Below are 18,228 nucleotides of genomic sequence, written 5' to 3' on the forward strand. Positions count from 1 at the left end.
CAGAAACACTCAATATTGTAAATACACTCTACATATATTGGTATGAAATGTAAAGATTGCTTCCAAATACACTGCAGCTCGCATCATTCTGGCCTGTGTCAACAGTTTACATAAATATATCTTTTGTCTTTTTTTTCCACGATCCCCGCCTGACATGTCGGACCCCTCCAAATTAAAACTAATTTGACATATCAAATACATCATACCAAAGCGGCAATGACATATAGAGATATCATTTTTTCATCAAAGTATCTGCAGAATATGTTACAAGTGAAAACCTATTATTAAATTCATTGTGGGAGAGAGAGAAAGAGAGAGAGGGAGAGAGGAAGAAAGAAGAAGAGAGAGAGAGTATGATCCAAATGAAGCAATTTTTCGATCAGCTCATTAGCAACCACTAACGATACAGTATCCACTTATGATATAAAGTTACATTTAAATGGTAGTTGTTGAAGTTTATCCTCTAATGCAATAAAAAGTATATTATTTAAGGTCAACGATGCACTTATTTTGCGTTTTTTTCTTTTATCATTAGTGGGCGTGAATTTTGACCTTAAATGATATGATTTTAAAATTGTATCATTTTATGGACGGCTAGGTAGTTCGTTAATGATATAATCATATCAATAGTCAGATATCACAGTAATCATATCAATGTCAGAAGTCTGAGCAATAATGCAACTTTATATCATTAGTGGAGACTGTATCATCAGAGGTTGTTACATAGCTCTTTTTGTATAATGTACATGTATACACAAACAGAATGAGGGTTATAACATTGATACTGAATCAAAGAGTGTGCCGCACATGCTATGCATTCCCTACTCACATAAGGTGAACACATTCGATACCTTATCAGTGACAATAAATGTGCATGTTTTGCGACGAAGTGCTAATTCTGCATCTCTTGTCCCTTTGTAGCTTTCGACCTGATCGGAGTTTGTCCGGCTATGAGTTATGCATTTGTGTAAGTACACATATTTCTGGAGTACGTGTTTACAGTTTAAGAGATTAGACTCGGGCACATAGCCGTGGAAGGGGGGCACATCCAAAATATCCTGACAAGCAAAAAAAAAAAAGAAAAAAAAAGAAAATCCTTATCTGTGTTTGTGTGTGTGTGTGTGGGAGGGGGGGGGTACACCTGAAACTTTATTTCACTGTTCTTTTCTCATTTTTAGACGGGTTCACGTGACCCCGTATATTGGTTTACTGTCAGCCGAAGTATCAAACCGGAATGCACGCGTAGAACACATGCATGACATGAGTCGGCGCGTAAGAAAATAGTGCAGAAAGTTTTCATGCATTTCAGTAAATATGTATTATAAAAACACGCATTAAATCTTTTTAAGTCCTCTGTGTATAAACAAAATACTATTTATAGAAAATAAACAAATATTTTTATTGATCAAAATATTCTTGCTCGGGTTCAAATGTGGAATGGGTTACGTAACTGAATGCACAGCGCCGTTGACGATTCAGTTGGTGTACGAGCTCATTAATCAATAGAAGAGGTTGATGGTGGAATCGAAATTAAAGTTCCCAAACGCAATCTGACATTTTTGAAAATTTGTGAATTTTATTTTGACAATCTTTCACCATAATACTACCAAACTTCATGCGCAAGCCGAAGCTAAAATCGGGACGGGTTATACACAGATGTTTTACAAATTAAATAGGTGTCTCATTGGCTTCCAGTCTACTTGCGGTATGACTGATGTTCGTCTCTAAAGGAATTTTGTACAAAGAAAATAAAAACAAGTCTGAATTTGCCTTCTCGTTCGTTGGCTCTTTAGTTGATTAAACTGAATTTAAATTTTAAACAATGCATTGTAAGGAAAATCTATAATAGATTATACATTTTGGAAGACTTATACATCATATAATACATGTATATACAATCTTATCGATTGAAGAACCAATTTAAATGTTAATGTTCATGTTTTTCGGCTTAGTTGGAATCAGGCTTGGGGTAAATTACATTGTAAAATAATGCATTACATGACCATTACTTCATGAATTAGGGCATTAAATTACCATTACCATTACTTCATTTTCTTGAAGTAATGCATTACATTACCATTACATGAGTAAAGTAATGCATTACCATTACTTTGTGAAAAGTCAATAAATTTTTAAAAACTAATTTAAAAACTAAATAAAGAGTTTTTTTTAAATATTTCATCAATAAAACATGCTAAAAATATTTACAGGTTGATGTTCATTATCAGGTTCAAATCTAATGACTTATACAAGATTGCTGTTGCACTTGTAGTTCTCAAAGTAAGGTTGGTCCCGTAACATTTACACGCTAATGGCGGAGTTGACAATCTCTGTTATTTATGTCTCTGATTTTCGGAGTATGATTTTTAATGAAAGGAACGGTTGTATCGTAATTCGTGTAGGTGATGCACGAGTTTACACAAAAAAAGTAGTAAGTGGCGAACGGATTTATTTTTACCTATTAATTTTGCATGAATCGCAAATGAAGATGTTTAAAATAATAATATTAAAACGGGATGAAACAACGAATTGCCTACCAAGATGACAAACAATGAAACAAAGAATTGGTTTGTAAATAAGTCAAAAGTTTTTTTCATTAATGTAGAATTAATTAAAATTTTAAATTTAATTCATTGTTAAACACTTTTGCCATAATCATTAAATCTTATATTTTATCAAGTTCAATTCTTTAATGGAAGATATAAGAGTAAGGTGGAGAAGATTATAATTGTAAAGCTATCTATCTGTTATTATTACTCCCCTATCATATATCCATTCTTATATGGGAATAGATTTTTAACCGGGTTTTCCAACGGAAAAATCCGGTTATTAAAATGGTGAAAATGGCGGGCGGGTGCCAAAAGGGTACACTCATTGTAAGGATACCTCCTCCTACAGTTCCCAAGATAGAAAATTGTTCTTTTGCAGATCAATTGTATATATACCAGAGGTGTGCAAATTGCTAGGATATAGATTCCTGATTATTTATAAAAAAAATACCAGCTTTTGAACTTAGTCATTTTTTGGCACAATGTTGCATATAGGGAACCCTCATTGTACGGATAACTCCTCCAACAGTTCTCAAGATAGGAAGTTGTTCTTTTGCAGATCAATTGTACTTATATTAGAGGTGTGCATATTGGTAGGATTTTGATTTCCGATAATTTATCAAAAAAATACCAGCTTTTGAACTTAGTCATTTTTTGGCAAAATATTGCATGTAGGGTACCCTCATTGTACGGATAACTTCTCCTACAGTTTTCAAGATAAAAAGTTGTTCTTGTGCAAATAATTGTACATATATTAGAGGTGTGCATATTGCTAGGATTTTGATTTCTGATTATATATAAAAAAATACTAGCTTTTGAACTTGTAATTTTTTGGCAAAATGTTGCATATAGGGTACTCCATTTCACTGGACACGGGTTTACATGGATTATGGATACAGTTAACATAAAAGAAAACCCAGTTTGCTGTCACATTGACAGCTTTTCACTTGTTTAAACCTTGTGTATGTGTGGTGGTGGTTGGGTGAGGGTTGAGGGGATTGAGGGGGCAAGGGCAGTGTACCATCACATTTTTAAAATGATTCTTTTAAAGAGCGAATGCCTTTTTTGGATATCGTCTGTCCTATAACACACCAGGCGACGGTTTCACTAACGTATCGTAGATCGTAAACGTAGACGTAAACGTTAACGTAGCACGTAAGTGCGTTTTACTATGAGTTGCCAGTTGTGAGTTACGATGGAAGTTGCTCTAAAGCTCATGAGCAGCCAGGGGCACTCTTAATAGATCTAGGTGCACGTGCAAGAAAATAAAAATGTCCACCGTGTTTATATTAGCAGACGTAGTAGTGCAGAGAAAATTACGAAAAATACGAGTTTTCAGGGACATGACTAACCCCCTAGACTTTCTGAACGACATCGAGGTGATAAAGCGTTATCGACTGCCAAGAGAGTTTCTTTTCTTTCTCTTTCACACGAAATTCCTCATGACAGGTTTTGACACGCATATGCCAGTTTAAATCAATCTATTCCAAATATTTAACATATTTAACGGTTATAAGTTGATGTTATGGTAAATATTCATTGTTGTCAACAATTCAGAAAGAAATTATGAGATTTGTTGTTATCTTAATTTTACAGTATCTAATATTCCTCATATAGGCAGTTAACACGCGCCTTATTCATCAGTCTTCTTTACATTTATCATCGTTATTATATTAAAATGAATAAAAGAATATAAAAATTTCAAAAAAGGATAAAATTTAAAAAAAACTGGGAGTAGAAATACGCTGTATAGATATAGATCCCAGTAACCGAATGTTCATCGATTTATTGAAATGTGGATTTTGTTGGGAAAATTTGCTTATATGAAATATAGTCAAAGTCCCCCTTCGCCACAAGATCACAGCCCCCTACGCCACATCGGGTTTTCGATCAAATATTCCAATTCATACATTGGAGATGGTTTTCTTTATGAATGGAGATTTTCAATTCACATGGAATGATTTTGGACGAAATAACTTGGACGCTCTGCAGTAGGATTCGAAATTTTTGATAAAATACCCTTAAAAATACGTTGCGCCTACCCCAATTGCATATTGTCAAAGTGTTTGGGCTTTTTCAAAAATATCTGAACTCCCATTATACTAGAGGTAGTTTATCAATACTCACTTTCTTCCATGCGATACTTTTGGTTATCAAAATCGATTTTAATTAAACATAATAAGTCTTTGAATACTCGATGATCTACTTTCACCGCTTCAAAATCACGGCGCCTGTGTTGCACCCATCACGTCCCCTGTCTTACACCCATCACGGCCCCCTTATGTGTGATTCTACATGGTGTGACAAGTATAGATAACCCAATACGATATAACCATGTGTCCTGTTTTAGATACATAAGACAATTCAACGTTTTAAAAGAACTAAGTAAAACAGATGACACAGATGTTATTCTAAATCAAAAGATTTAAATATTAGCATTGGCATATTGTTATTTTGCACCCACTACACTTATTTAGAGAGTTTACCAAATTAAAAATTACCTCATCTCAATTCAAATGACATTACAAAGAACAATGCTTACACTCCTATTTAGATTTCTTAAAGCTTCTTGTTCCGATTTTATATTAAATTTTATGTTAGTTTTTAAAATGATAGTTAGGCCAAGAATGTGTAAAATAAACGACATTGCAGTAGTTTTTAATATAAGCCATGTTTGAATGGAAAAGTAACGTACAACATTTGATTACAAAACAAACCTTATAAAAGGGTGACGTGAAGCAGATATGATTGTATTATTACTTTCATATCGCTATAAATAAAGGTTATATTATTTTGGCAAATCAAAATTAAACCTGCGTATGTTTTCTTCAATAATATTTTTTAAGGTTGTTTTATTTACAATGTTGAATAAACCCAATCATTCGGGGGGGGGGGGGGGGGGGACCAACGGATCTCTTTTCTAAACATTTGCTTGACGTATTTTGTCCGGGTTTTTTGCCCAAGTAAAATTTCTTTCATTTACATTGAAAATTTCAAACTTTAAAAACAGACCGATTCTGCTAGAGTAAACAAGGGAACAAGTCATTCTTTCTGAGATAATCGGTTTGTATGGAAAATTATAACGGGCCGCCGGAAGGCGGTCCGTTATTTGATATACATTTAAATAGTGTTACTGCGTTTCTGTGGGATAGTTCTTTTTTAATAGAATTAATAGTTTGCTTCTTTTTATGAATTGAAAGTAAATTTGCATGTAGAAATATATTTATTGCCTTATAAAAAATATCACATATTTTTGGTTTTACTCGTAAATGAAAAATAGGTCATACTTAGAAGACTGTCGTGTTTGGCGCGTTTTTATCGAGACTATAATCTATTCGGAAAATTTCGGAGTTCTTCATTCTTTTCAAAACAATGCATCGGGATCGGTATGCGGGACATACTATAGACCCGAAATACTAAAGACCTGAATGTCATTAAATTTTATATAAATGATATATTTGAATTTTTATGTGCAGTTTCAAATAAAATTACTTTGTTTGTGTAATTATTATATTTCCATGTCAAATGTGGTAGAAATTATCATGAAATTATATCCATATCAATTATTTACGCAAAAATATGACAGAAATGAAAATTTGAATTGACTGGAAAATTTGAACTAATCCATTACTATTTTATCATGTGGCCCCTTAAAATCATATAAACTAATGCATTAAGTTTTCATTCAATACAATGCAACAAAAAATGGTTTTAAATACATAATCTCCAAGAGAAAAAAGATGAGTTAAACTTATTGTATTACAGTAATGTACAAATCAATGTGTTCTTCATTACTTCATACAGTAATGAACTCGAATTTTTATGATAATAGTAAAATGTCAAACTTCAAAACAAGTTGCTGAAAGTATATTAGAATTTACCATAAAAATTAGTACATCCAACTTTTATTTTATTCTTTGTGGTATGTTTTATGTAAACAACCAATGATTCATACAACAGTTATATTTTTTGCGGCCCATTTGACGCTTGCGTCAATATGATTTCTTGTTTGATACTGTCATACAAAAAAAAATCGGACTATGCAGTTTTAACATTCACATTCTCAATTATTTTTCATGATGCCTTCCTCGTGTTATTTATATAAAACTACCGTTTAAATGTATTTTTGTTTAGTATTTTTAAATTAATATATAATACTTATAAAAAAAAAAGGAAAGTGTTGAAAGAGGAAATATTTTTAATGAAGCCTCGGGAGTAAACACCGGACACTGATTTTATCTTGGAGTGAACAAATGACGATAGTAAACATCTGTTCAATTTGTGCTTCCATCATTTTTAGCGGATAGTTTTTTTCATCACGGCTACTTTCGTATTTCAAATGTTGTTTTTCAAACCAATTTTTCGTGTGGAATTTGATAATTACTAACTTAAGTTGTCTTCTACGTTTAATACATGAGAGTGGGCGAAGTAGGAACAAAATCGGCATTCATCCTGTATATAGAGTTTTATTTCATCATGTTAGGACTTGAATATATATATTTTTTAATTTAAAGCCACTGGATGAAATTGTTATACATATTTTAAGAGAGAAACAAGTTACAGCATTTCAGTGGGATTGACTTTACTGAGAACAATAATCAGTACAAATGTACATAATACTACGCACCCAGACATAAATCATCAGCCCCCCACCCCTTCCCCTCCTGCACACTTTATTTATTGCGCAGCAAAGATTCTTTTACATACAAAACATTGAATTAACATGGAGTCCCCTCCCCCTCCCACACTTTTATGGGACCTAAATTGAATAGAAAATAAAGAAATAATTAGTGAAATTGAAGTTAAAGGTATACTACTAACACCCCCCCCCCCCCCCCGTAAGTAACTTTTTCTTTTTTTTTGGTTTTGTTTTTTGCTTCTTTCTTTCTATTTTGCTTGTCTAGATTTTCTTTGTTTGTAAAGATTTTCTTGGATGAATCTGCACCCCCGACCCCCCCCCCCCCCCCCCATTTTCAAAAACGATCTTACGTGCCTGACATCGTCCCAATAATTTGTCAAGCATTCTGTCTTTTAACCACTGAACTAGTATACATGTATCAAATACACATCGTCCCAATAATTTGCCAAACGTTCTTTCTTTAAATTACTAATGTAAAATATTCCTTTTAAGTGCATTTTTATTTTGTAAAAAATCAAAATCAATTTACTAAGAAAAAGAGCAAAGCGTCGAGATAAGAAAGTATTTTCAAGTGAAGCCTCGGAAGTAAACAATGAACAATGCAGGGTTTTTTTTTTTAGGTTTTTAATTTGTAGAAAGAGCTTTGATGACAATAAACATCTATTTTACATATGCTTGATTCAGTTTTAGCGAGAATTTCTTCTCCACCAGTTGTTTCCGTCTGTTCAATGTAGATAAACATGTAATAACACGTCCTTTGTATCTGTTTTATTGAAGTTTAATAATTTTGCACTTGGAATGACTCCTAATACTATGAGTTTTTCAAGTTTACTTAGCGTAGTAGGAATCAAAAGAATGTTATTATCAATTAAATAAAAATAATGAAATTAATATCTTGTCTAGTTAATTATGGTTTGTGTTTATTGTTTATTAACATGCCCGCGTCTAAGATATCGATAAACATCTAACGTTTAATAAAAGTGTGCTGAAGAAACGTCTTCGGTGATTTTTTAATCATTACTTTACAGTAAGTGTTAGGAGTTGTTTAATCAAAGAGAGAGAGAGAGAGAGAGAGAGAGAGAGAGAGAGAGAGAGAGAGAGAGAGAGAGAGAGAGAGAGAAAGAGAGAGAGAGAAAACATGTTTTACTTATGGAAAAAAAACCTGTACATTTTTTTGACAAATAGCATAATACTGTTATATGGGTGTTGTCATTTAGAACAAACACAAAAAGGCATCAAGACATTGTCATACTTTTATAACACAAATTAAAAGTTACATTATTTCACCGTTAATTACTGCCAACAGTGCGCAATTCCCTCAATTAATAAGATGGTGACAGTAAACATCTGTTTATTGCGTGCTTTTTTTCGGTTTACTTCCGTCTTTTAAATGTTGTTATATAAACCAATTGTTCTCGTGGAATATAATGATTCAATATATGTACCGTTATTGATTCCCTTGTAAAATACATGTAAGAAGATGGAACCAAATCGCCAAATATCATGATAACAGAAATTTTTAATTGGTTATTAAATAACCAGAGCCACTTGACAAAACTGTTTAATCTATTTTCAGAGACAAACAAGTTGCATCATATCAATGCAGGGACTAACATCAAAGGAAGGGGAGGGGGCAATAGGGCCTGCACACCCCCTCCCCCACTCTTTCTCGCAGCAAACATTGTGTTTTATTTAAGATGTAAAAAAGGTGAATCAAAATGGAGTCGGCTTCCCACCTTTGAGGGAGGATGTATAAAATTTAATTGAAAGGAAGAATCTAACAGCAAGATAATTGTTATATGAAGTTAAAGATATGCTCTGCCCCCCCCCCTCCCCCCTACCCCATCCCACGGATGGTGCTCATGATCTTAAATACCTTTTTTTTTGGGGGGGGTGGGTTTAAAGATAATTTTTCCCCTCCCCAACTCTCAAAAGCAATGCTATGTGCCTGCAATGAGAGTGACTTTAGGTAGAACAACGCCGATATCACACTTTTCTTGGTATTCTTAAAACGCACCGCCCAAACTATATGGCAAGCATTGTTTTTTCATACACTTCAGTGAAATACTAGTACCCTTTAATGTGAATGTTTGTTCATTATTGTCAATTGAATATTGTGCGCTAACGTGTAATAGCACGTCCTTTGTGTTCTGAAGTTCAATAATTTTGCACTTGGAATGACCCTTGATACATTTAGGTTTTCAAGTTTACTAAGCATAGTAAATATTAAAAGAATGTTATATCAATTAAATAAAAATAATGAAATTAATATTTTGTTTTGTTAATTATGGTTTGTGTACATTATTTACTAACATACCCGCGTCTAAGATATCGATAAATATCAAACGTTCAATAAAAGTGTGCTAAGAAACGTCGTCTGTGATTTTTCAATCATTACTATATAGTAAGTGTTAGGAGTTGTTTAATCAAAGAAGAGAGAGAGAATGAGAGAGAGAGAGAGAGAGAAAGAGACTGCTTCAGTTATGGGAAAAACTGTATATATATTTTTACATAACTTGAAAACAATATACGAAATAAATATTTATGACAGTGCTGATAATAAATATATATTTTAATTTAACGTCCATTAAATAAATAGCATCTTACTGTTCTACGGATGTTGTCATTTAGAACAAAAAAATGCATCAAAATATTGTTCATACTCTCATAACACAAATTAAAAACTACAATATTTCACATTTAATTACTAACAACAGTGCACATTTCTCTCTTTTAATAAGATGATGACAGTAAACATTTGTTTACTGCGTGCTTCTATCGGTGTATTTCCTTCTTTTAAATGTTGGTTTATAGACCAATTGTTAATGATTCAATATATGTACTTTTATTGATTCCCTTGTAAAATACATGTAAGAGGATTGAACCAAATCGCCAAATATCATTGTACATATCTAATATAGTGTTTAACTGCTTTTTAAATAACCAGAGCCACTGGAAAAAACTGTTTAATCTATTTTCAGAGACAAACAAGTTGTATCATCTCAATGCAGGGACGTAGCATCAGAGAAAGGGGCGGGGGGGGGGGGGGGGGGCAGTAGGGCCAGCACACCCCCTCTCCCACTCTTTCTCGCAGGAAACATTGTGTTTTATAACATTTTGTTATACTTTCATGTTAAATACTGAAATCTGATTGGTTAAGACGCAGTTAATAATATTTACTATTACCCTCAGCGTTAGCAACGCACTTGGCAACGGGTAACATTAAAAAATGTTACATGCGCGAAAATTATGCGCGTACGGTTCGCTGTAGAATTCACGTTATTCCTATATAAAAGCAGTAAAATTTTCTTAAAAATTTTAAAAAAGACATTCAGTATAACAAAATAAATAGTGCCTGTTTGGGAGGATAACAGTTGAAATTGACACCCCTCGAAAACCATTGTCAACCTCCGCTTCGCGTCGGTTGACAATGGTTTTCTCGGGGTGTCAATTTCAACTGTTACCCTCCCAAACAGGCACTATTTATATAGTGTTTTATAAGATGTATATAATGTGAATTAAAATTGAGTCGGCTTCCCACGTTTTGCGAGAGGATGTATAAAACTGAATTGAAAGGAAGAAAACTAACTGCAAGATTATTGTTATTTAAGGTTAAAGATATGTTCTGCCCCCCCCCCCCCGTCCCCTCCCTACCACACCCCAACCCCCGGATGATTTTCATGATCTTGAAAACTCACTCCTTTTTTGTTTGTTTGTTTGGTGGGTTTTTTTGCTTGTCAATTGTTTTTTTAGAAGATTTTGCCCTCCCCAACTTTCAAAAACAATGCTATGTGCATGCAATGAGAGTGGCTTTAGGAATAACAACGCCGATATCACACTTTTCTTGGTATTCTTAAAACGCACCGCCCATACTATTTGTCAAGCATTGTTTTTTTAATAGACTGTGAAATACCCTTTAATGTGAATTTTTGTTATGTTTTATGAAGTTTGATAATTTTTCACTAGGAATAACCCTTAATACATGTTGGATTTCAAGTTAACTAAATGAAGTATGAATCAAAAGAGTTTTATTATCAATTAAAATGAATTATGAGATTCATGTCTTGTCTAGTTAATTATGGTTTGTGTACATTGTTCCTGCACGCACCTGTGTCTTAGATATTTCAGTCATTGATTTATAGTAATAGTTATGGGTTTTTTTCTTTAACTAAAAAAGGGCAATGCTAAAAGGCAAAGAACGATGGATGGAAATTATATGTTGTAGGGAAAAAGAAAACCTACTAGGACGATATTACACATGTGTTACATTCTTAAATCTCACTAATAAAATGGTTTCACCTTTGCAGTTCAGTTCAGTTCATTTAATCTTTAAAAACTATTTCAAACATATGGTACATGAAGACAAAAATTAAATAACATTAAAATATACCCCAAAAATTGGTCAGAGGTAAACATATATAAATATAAAGGTTACAAAGTTGGGAAAAAATTATACAAAATGAACCTCATAGACGACAGAGTACCTCGTATATCTTTCTTATAAACATACACAATTTTCTCAACAATTTCATGTTGCATGCTGCCATAAGGTACGAAAATTTTAGCACATTTGGTCTAGCCGAAACATGTTTGTCTATAAGCTTGTCCCGGACTTGTGATATTGCATCACATTTTAAAATATAATGTTAGATGTATTACTTTAGCGCTCTAAAGATCAACACATTATGTCATTATGTATAAACAATACATGCCGCTGGTGTACAAACTGTATGATTGGCCAACTCGTTTTTATTTGGCGAAGCTACCTATACACGCTTACACAATGCAAACTCGTGTGTATCTTAAAAACTGTTTGTTTTTACCAGCGTTACCCTACCTAAATGCAAGTTATTTTCTTCAATTATCTATACTGTGAAATCATTAAATTGCATGGTGGCTCAATTTTCATAGTACCTGTGGGTAGCCCTACCTCACGAATTAACATCCTCAACGAAAGCACATTTAGAAAGAGTTGTCTTTTTTACCGAAATTGACGCATCCACGAAAAATTACATTCCCACGAATAAGCAAAAAAAAAAAAAAAAAACAAGAACAAAAACAAAACAAAAAACAACAATCAACGAAAATTGGCCCCCATGAAATTAAATGATTTCAAAGAATATTACTCAACATACTCTGGGTATCGTTTAATGTGACCTTAAACAAATAAGTAAGGTGAACATTATGGTAGTACTAATTCAGACATAGACCGAGTAACGTACGTGTGCAGTAACTCAACTACATCAACAACCTTTCATACATTTACATGTGTGTATTATATCATATTATTATATCAGACTATATCGCTTAAAGGCAGTCCATCCATAACTAAGGCAAATTTAACAATTTTGATTTATCTATACTGCATCAAATACGTGTTTTAAAACTATTATGAGGCTGACATAAACCAAACTCGCGTACGTGTATGTATGTAGTCAATTAAATGAACTTTTTGCACTTAAATTTTCGTTAAAGAGATGTCTGCCCTTTAGGAAAATTTATAAAAAAACATTTTTTGAAAAAATGTATAGTAAACTTTGAATTATTTTAGCATATTCGAAGAAAGGGAAAGCTTTTGCAACTTTTTACCAAGAGAAATGTGAGAAAATTGCATGTACTAATGCAATATATTTAATGCATTTTTCCCGTAGACTTCAATGTTAACTACAACATAGGATAAATATATTAATATTTATTTTTAAAAAAAAGATTTCAAAGGTGAATCTGTATAATTTAATAAACTCCTTAAATCACAATAAGGTTTTAGTGATCAAACCTGCAATCTATTAGATATGAAATATGATAGTTATGGATGGACGACGTTAAAATGTTCAAATGAAGAAAAAATCTCATAAAGGTCTACTTGTTGTAATAAAGATTGACAGCTAGTCATTGAACATCGTACTAAGCTCTTAATATTTATTGTTTTACTTCCTCGTCACGTGATCATTGAGTCTGCGCCTTCACTACGCCACACACACACCCCTCGTCTACTTAAACTTCTAAACAAATACATATACAGACTGTCTACATCTGTCTTCTCAGACGAATGTATACTTTTTATTTGCTTTGTTATTTCTGTAAGGCATACAAATCTATACTCATAGAGTTATATAGTTTGACCAGATTGACAACATCATGGTGTCCCTGTCCGGAAACTCTGTGTATCCCCACGATGTCCTCACTGTGTTGTTGTGTCTGCTGACAGTATCCCAGGCATACGGTGAGTCCAATTTATGTACATTTCTAAATATCATGATATTTTCCAAGTGGGGTTGTTTTGGGATACTTTACAAGAATTGAACCAAACCATCAAATGGTAATTTAAAAGAATAAAATGTAAAAAATAAGGGCGTTTAGTGAATTTCCAAGAAATTATTATTAAGATAACAATAGCAATACTACATTCTAAAACCAATCTCCACACTCAAAGAGTATTTACATATTAACTACAAATATTTTAAAGGCTATATGCTTAACGTACTTCAAAGAAATATATTGAAAAAGGAAATATCAAGTTTCTAATGTCACTTGATGCTGGAAAAAGGTCAATGGTTCGGTAGTTAGGAACAATGACAAGTAAGGGTTCTTTATCGTGCTGGCATGACTTAATGCTGCAACTTTTATATTTTATGTGCAAGTACTTTCCTTGATTGTACTACATTTGAATTATATACAGACTTACCAGAAGAAAAAATTAAATATTTTTAAAGCAGTTAATCAAGTGCATTTCATTTCGTGTATGTGTTCGATAGTACAGGTGTCTTCCGGGGGGGGGGGGGGGGGTACTTCTTTTTCCAGTCTCTAACCTTATGCTCCCGCATATTCTACGCACTGTTTAAACTCTTCAATCTTGAGACACTAATGGTTCTTTGTATAAAATATAGATATATATATATACAAAGTATACACAATTTACATTAAAACAAACTCATGAAGCATTAATAATCTATAGGAATTTCTTTTTTTCAAACTTTAATGTCATTCTATTAGATATGGAATTTTTTATTCATAATATTTATAACATTAGTTACTAAGGTTCTTTTATTAGGATTTTATATATTTATAGGCTTTGCTACAGAAAAATTGATACTTTCAAATCGTTTTAACAACTGCATTTGAATGTTCAATACATGCATACATGTATTATATTAGGAATAAGGAATCATTCTTTGAGTATTATGAGGTGATAATTTTGGTCGGGGCGTGATCAAATCCAATAAAGCCCAAAGGGCTTTATGATAGATTTGATCACGCCCCGACCGAAATTATCACCTCATAATATTCAAAGAATGATTCCTTATTACTTATATTTATATAATTTTAAGCCGTCGTACGATTAAATATTTAAATATAAATAAGCAAACCCCGCCAGCGCCACAATGGCGTCATTTGTATTATGGGTTATATAGTACAAAATCGATACGTGCATGTAATGTTATCACAGACAAAGGCACTGGATAATGCAAATATAAAGTATTAGAACCACGAGTTGACATCATCACGATAGTAATGTTGTAAGAACATGTGTGTTTATCTTCACAGTTAATGTCGCCCTCAACAAACCAGCGTACCAACAGTACTCTGCACCAGGTGTCGACAAAGGGGACGCCAGTAACGCTGTGGACGGACGTAAATCAGACCTGAGTGAGTATGGAGGTCAATGTGCTATGTCATGGGAAGAACAAACCGCCACCTGGTGGGTGAACCTGACCACCATCCACAGCATCCACCACATCACCATCTATTTCAGGACGGGCAATAAACCATGGGGTATAGTCACATTTACTATTTCTCGTTATTAATAAGGTTCTGTTAAATGTATATTTCGGTGTTATTATTTATAATGAGACAGTTTAGGGGTCTTGTCCCGTATATCATCAGAAACCCAAACAATATAACATGTTTGTCAGTGTTGATGTATTTATCAGTATGATAAACAACGAAAAGACAGCGCTATATTGGCATCTTCTTGGTAAGAACTTTTTTTTAATGCAAAATAGTCTTATGTTTATATAAAAGTTCACTTTAATTCCAAATTGCCTTTTTTTGATAACGACGTCAGTGACATGATGACCCCCCCCCCCCCCCCCCCCCACCGCTGTTCGGACTTATATCAAAATTATTAGAGAAATTGAAATCTTATATTCGTTCAGACGATTCTCTAAATCATTTCTGGGAGCATAATTTTTGTTGAGGTGAAGATTTAAAGATAACCCTCACAGTAAAAAATATCCAACTTTCTACACTTCTTTGACTTGGAAAGAGGACGCACTTTATTAATTTTTAAGTCAAATCGTTTAAGCCACTTTAATGATTATGGAAATATCGTTTAATAGCAACATTTTAAACAGGAATTTTCTATTATGTTTATTTTTTTTTCAATAAATCAGTTAACAACTTAAAGGAAACTCATTGCTGCATGAAGTATATAAACAATTAATTACAGATCTAGAGACTAGTCGTGCCCATTTGTCGTAAAATTAGGACAAGCATCGCGGTCGGTGTTGGCACGATAAAGATACCTTCAGAAAAATAATGCGTTTCAATTTTAAGTCGACAATAATTATTTTCGTGAATTCGTCATGCATACGTTCAGGTATTCACTAGCGCTGCTTAGGTTTAGGTGACAACACACTTTTAAACCAGACAGAGTTGTCATGGAAACCCCTTCTACAGTAGGTGGTAGGGGCATCCAATGATTTTGTTTTGTATTATTGGCATGGATACCCTAACAAACCTTTTTTTAAAGTATTTAGGATTTTTTTTTGTTTCATTGTTGATCCTGTAAACAATATAATTAACTGCATAAAACGTGTATACTATGTTGTAAAACATCGTTATAAACCATAAAATGGCATCACTGCTATTTAATCGACATGAATTATATATACATGCCAACTTCATTTGTGCATATATTGTGTGTCAACGATAATTGTCTATAGACCATGTCGAGAATCATTTATCGTTATTTTTTTTATTCAGCTACATATGACGTTCCATCTAAGTTAATTGTGTTAAATTGTTCTTGCAGGTCCTTCTAATTGGCTCACTAAGTATTCCCTTGGATTCTCTGTGTACGTCTCCAATACAACAGACAGACTACAGGGAACACTGTGTTACAAGGACGACAACTTTACACTAGACACCATACCTGCTGTCTTCACCACCACCTGTCCTGTACACGGACAGTACGTCATCTACTACAACGAGAGACTACGAGGAGTTACCTACCCTGACGGTTACTCTAACACTGTTGCCATTGGCCTCTGTGAAATGGAGGTGTATGGTGAATGTTCTTCATTCTATAAATAAATATGTAAATAAAAAGATAGTAACGGTGATTTGCCAATATCTGTAAAGCTGACTGACTTTAGTATGATACCTATATATTGTGGTTTTTTTTAAAAATATATTTAGAGTAGTTTTTTCCCCACATAACAATAATGATTATTTTAAACATTATAATTGCACATTAAACAATAATGATTTTTTGTCTATGGTGTCTCCTCTCAATGATACATAAGAGATTGAAATGAACAATATTATAATATGCATCATTTAATTACCATTATATAACTCATGAATAGTTACATAGAAGTAAAACATGTCATTTTATATATGATCATATTACCATTGTATAAATTGAAGGATGTCCCGCTACCGGATATTTTGGGTCCAACTGTTCCGTTCCCTGTTCAAACGTTAACTGTCAGTACTGTCACATAGAGGTCGGCACCTGTCTGGGCTGTAAACCTGGATACAAAGGTCACCGATGTGAAATGGGTAAATTTGCAGATCTGTTGCTCGATGGAAAACTGATTTTCAGTTGCCGTATAGATAGTTAATTAAATACTACTAAACATGGAGCTTCACCATAGTATTATACGTATATCTTTTTGGTGGTTTTTTTTAGCCTTGATCAGAATACAATAAAGTAAAAATTAATACGTTATGTTTGATTATTTCCCATAAGAAATTGGTTTGTATCGATAGCTTGTGAAGGAGGAACGTATGGTGCTGGCTGCAAAGAAACATGTGGAACCTGCCGTGACGTAAACCAGTGCTCCATCAACAATGGGACTTGCTTAACTGGATGTGATGCTGGTTTTAAAGGAGACTTGTGTAAAAGTGGTAAGTGTGTGGATAAATTAACACATATTAAGTGACATAAACACGCGTTCTTTCAACAGTTGCGACTTGCTTAACTGGATATATCGCTTTCGAATGGAAACTTTTCTCCATATCACACCCAATCTTAGCCCGAGACACCAATATTAACCAGAGGACCAAAGACCCAAGGCGATAATTAAGTCGTGGGCTAATTCAGGGTATAATATGGAAAATGGTTTGTATTATTCAATTTTAAACCGGGTTTTCCAATAATAATCCGGTTATTGAAATTGTAAAAATAGCGGGCAGGCGGGCGGGCTTGTTGGCGGCTGCCAAAAGGATTTCATTGTACGGGTAATTTCTCCTACAGTTTTTCCTATAAGTAGTTCTTTTGCAGAATTATTGTACAGATATAAGAAATGTGCATATTGCTAGGATTTTTATTTATGATACTTTATGAAAAAAATACCAGCTTTTGAACGTGGTCATTTTTAGGCAAACTATTGCATATAGGGTACCCTCAATGTACGGATAATTCCTCCTACAGTTTTCAAGATAGGAAGTTGTTCTTTTGCAGAATAATTGTACAGATATTAGAAGTGTGCGTATTGCTATGATATATATTTCTGATAATTAATGAAAAAAATACCGGCATTTAAACTTAGTCATTTTTTGGCAATTTAAAATATTGCATACAGGGTACCCTTATTGTACGGATAACTCCTCGTACAATTTTCAAGATAGGAAGTTGTTCTTTTGCAGATCAATTGTAGATATATTAGAGGTGTGCACATTGCTATGATTTTGTTTCTGATAATTTACATAAAAAATACCAGCTTTTGAACTCTGTCATTTTCTGGCAAAATATTGCATAAAGGGTAGTCGATTTCATTGGATACAGTAGGTAGTGTTTATCAATTCAGGGAA

General features: G+C 33.3%; 1 protein-coding gene across 3 annotated transcripts in view; it reads left to right on the top strand.

The window, feature by feature from the left end:
* The first annotated feature begins 13,087 nt into the window (after positions 1-13,087).
* The window catches only part of LOC109618231 (scavenger receptor class F member 1-like), a 248,321-nt gene continuing 243,180 nt past the window's right edge, over positions 13,088-18,228 (top strand). For 2 of the 3 annotated variants that reach the window (XR_010707465.1, XR_010707468.1), the window contains exons 1-5: positions 13,093-13,411; positions 14,734-14,961; positions 16,223-16,477; positions 16,840-16,974; positions 17,185-17,322. Coding sequence is in view for 1 of the 3 variants with exons in the window: in XM_066065508.1 (XP_065921580.1) it covers positions 13,327-13,411; positions 14,734-14,961; positions 16,223-16,477; positions 16,840-16,974; positions 17,185-17,322 (841 nt within the window). In the remaining 2 variants the exon portion in view is untranslated. Of the gene's footprint in view, positions 13,412-14,733; positions 14,962-16,222; positions 16,478-16,839; positions 16,975-17,184; positions 17,323-18,228 lie in introns of all 3 variants that reach the window. The other variant, XM_066065508.1, reaches the window with a different exon arrangement.

This window comes from Magallana gigas, chromosome 1 (assembly GCF_963853765.1).
Source record: "Magallana gigas chromosome 1, xbMagGiga1.1, whole genome shotgun sequence".
Lineage (NCBI taxonomy): Eukaryota > Metazoa > Mollusca > Bivalvia > Ostreida > Ostreidae > Magallana > Magallana gigas.